At 39.2% G+C, this 2,768-nt stretch overlaps 1 protein-coding gene across 1 annotated transcript; it reads left to right on the forward strand.

The window, feature by feature from the left end:
* Window positions 1-252: 252 nt before the first annotated feature.
* LOC115980578 (cytochrome P450 81C13-like) lies at window positions 253-1,212 on the forward strand. The gene has a single exon (XM_031102814.1). The coding sequence runs from the start codon at window positions 253-255 to the stop codon at window positions 1,210-1,212; it is 960 nt and encodes a 319-aa protein (XP_030958674.1).
* The last annotated feature ends 1,556 nt before the right edge of the window (window positions 1,213-2,768 follow it).

The following is a 2,768-nucleotide window of genomic DNA, read 5'->3' on the forward strand; positions in this document are numbered from 1 at the left end:
ACGGTATAAATGAAGGTTGTTCTTCCACACCTAATTTTTATAACTCAAGCCCGATTTCGCTCTCTTTAAATAAAATTACAGTGTTCTTTCTTAAAAAAAAAAAAATCTTCTCAATTTCAAGCTTTTGTGTAATAGGATATGTGGTAGTATTTTCCCTTCTATAAATATGACAGCTGCTCGACCACCCCACTTCAGTATTAAAATAATATTTCTATCTCCTTTGTCTCTCTAGTTTGAGTTTGCTGCTTTGCCATGAGAAACTTATACCTTGCTTTGCTCTTCTCCATTATTTTCATTGTCAAAATTCTAAACCATCGCAACAAAAATCTACCACCAAGTCCATTTTCTCTACCAATAATCGGCCATCTCCACCTCCTTAATAAACAGCCACTCCACCAAGCACTACATACCCTATCATCGCAGTATGGTCCAATCCTTTCTCTTAAACTTGGTTTTAGGTCTATGCTCGTTGTATCTTCTCCTTCTGCTGTTGAAGAATGTTTCACCAAGAATGACATAACATTTGCAAATCGTCCCCGCACCATGGCTGGGCAGCATTTAACATACAACTCAACAGTTCCAGTTTGGGCTCCCTATGGTCATTTGTGGAGAAACCTCAGGCGTGTTGCTACCATTGAAATCTTCTCTCATATCAGCCTCCAAAAGTCTTCTATCATTAGAGAAGAAGAAGTGTACTATCTTCTCCGCCAAATGCTTAAAGTGTCAAATATAGAACCCCAAAAGGTGGACTTCAAGTACTTGTCCACGCTTTTGGTGTCCAATATAATGATGAGAATGGTTGCTGGAAAGCCATGTGTTGGAGAGGAGTTTGCATGCATGGATGTGGGAAAGCAACTTCTCAAAGAATTCAAAGATAGCTACTTTGCAAGCTCGACAGTGAATATATGTGATTTCTTTCCAATTTTAAAGTGGGTCGGTTACAAAGGGTTGGAGAAGAATATGATTAGAATGCAGAAAATGAGGGATGGAGCATTGGGGCGTTTGATAGAAGAGATGAAACAAAAGAAACCCCATGTGGAAAAGAAGAGGACACTGATTGAAACTCTTTTTTCTCTGAGAGAATCTGAACCTGAATTCTATTCAGATAATGTCATCAAAAGCATCATATTGGTAAGTTCATCCACATATTTTTCATTAGTAAAAGTAATTGAGATAGAGACATGCACCTACCTTAAAATACAAACGAAGTAAATACAAATTTAGAAAGAAAACGTGGGGTACGTAGATATAACTTTTAACCAAAATTGACCGAGGTAGTACTGATTGATTTTGATTTCATTGAAATCCAAAATTGTATGTTGGTGGCTGCTGGCTTGGATGTATGGGGAAACCCGCTAGAATATTTTCTTCCAACCGAAGAGTAGTTGCATATATAGTACCGATTGTGAACGATTTTCTGGTGGTCCTATAGAGAGCTCTTACAAAACCAAGATGCATGTGAAACAAAATGGGTTGCGCACAATAAAATTAGTTATTGTGATAAGTTATTAATGGTAGATAATAGAGTAATATATGTCAATGATAAGTTCATAGGAGAATTAATAAAAACTATCAACTAAGTAATTGTGAATTTTGTTGTGAAAATTGTTGTGTTTGTAGCATTGTTATTTTACTACTAGTATTCAGTAGTGGCTCAAGACCTCCAATTTTTTTTTTTACTTTTTTTTTATCCTTTTATAAAATAAAGGCCCATCCCATTATAAAAAATATCTCAAAATTGTAGAGTTGTGTTAGGAATGTTACAAATCTTACTATATAGAGCTCACCCAAAAAAAAAAAAAAAAACATTTATTAGGAGGTTGAATTGTTGAAGCTTACTAATCACATTTATTAGTCATTAGCACATTTTGTGTGCTTTATATAATATATATATTGTGGGGATCATTCGGTTGATAGGCCCATAGGATTCAGAATTGGTTGAGGATTGTTGGGCCAGTGGCCCATCCGAGGTCGTGCACCCGTCCGAGGACGCCATGCTCCTCGGCAGTATGTGTCCGAGGACGATCGCGTCCGAAGACGATCAGGACGTGGTATCACCACGATCAGATCTCAGAAGTAGGTCATCTCAAGGGGTAGAGTAGCCGACTAAAGATGAAAGAGATAAGGCAAACAAATATCTGAAACTATAGCTGCCTCCGCATTAATGACCTCTCAACCAACTCTCTGGCCGCATTAATGTGGAGGTGATACCTGAGCAGTAGGGAAGCAGCCTTACAGCTGCCCATAGGAAGTTCCAGGAGGCGCCAGATGGGACAGAAAGAAATCCCACGGACACAATCTACACGTGTTCGGTGAAGATGGATCGCGAAGGGGAGTATATAAACTAAAAGAGGGACATGAAGAAGGGGATCGAGAAAAAAAGGAGAACACACATAAAACTGAAGAGAAAGAAGGAAGAAGAAAGTGAGAGAGAGTAACACTAGGGACTTAAGAAAAGACGTTGATTATACCAACAAAAGAAAAGGAAAACATGGTATGGGCTTGAGAGAAAATCTTGGAGGTAGATACCACAGTTAATCTAGCTCTTTACACCCACGCTCTACAAATCATGTTGTCTGGGCCTTTTACGTACGAACCCAATACTGTTTAGGTTCGTCACCAAATCGTGTCCTTACAATTGGCGCCGTCTGTGGGAAGAGCTTGTATTAGCTTGTACAACCTCCGACACAACGTTTTAGATGGAAGGAGTGGAACTGCCTCACCCCGCAGCGGGGCTGCATCAGGGTGATATCAGCCCGCATCAGGCG

Source organism: Quercus lobata, chromosome 3, assembly GCF_001633185.2.
Source record: "Quercus lobata isolate SW786 chromosome 3, ValleyOak3.0 Primary Assembly, whole genome shotgun sequence".
In the NCBI taxonomy this organism is placed as follows: Eukaryota; Viridiplantae; Streptophyta; class Magnoliopsida; order Fagales; family Fagaceae; genus Quercus; species Quercus lobata.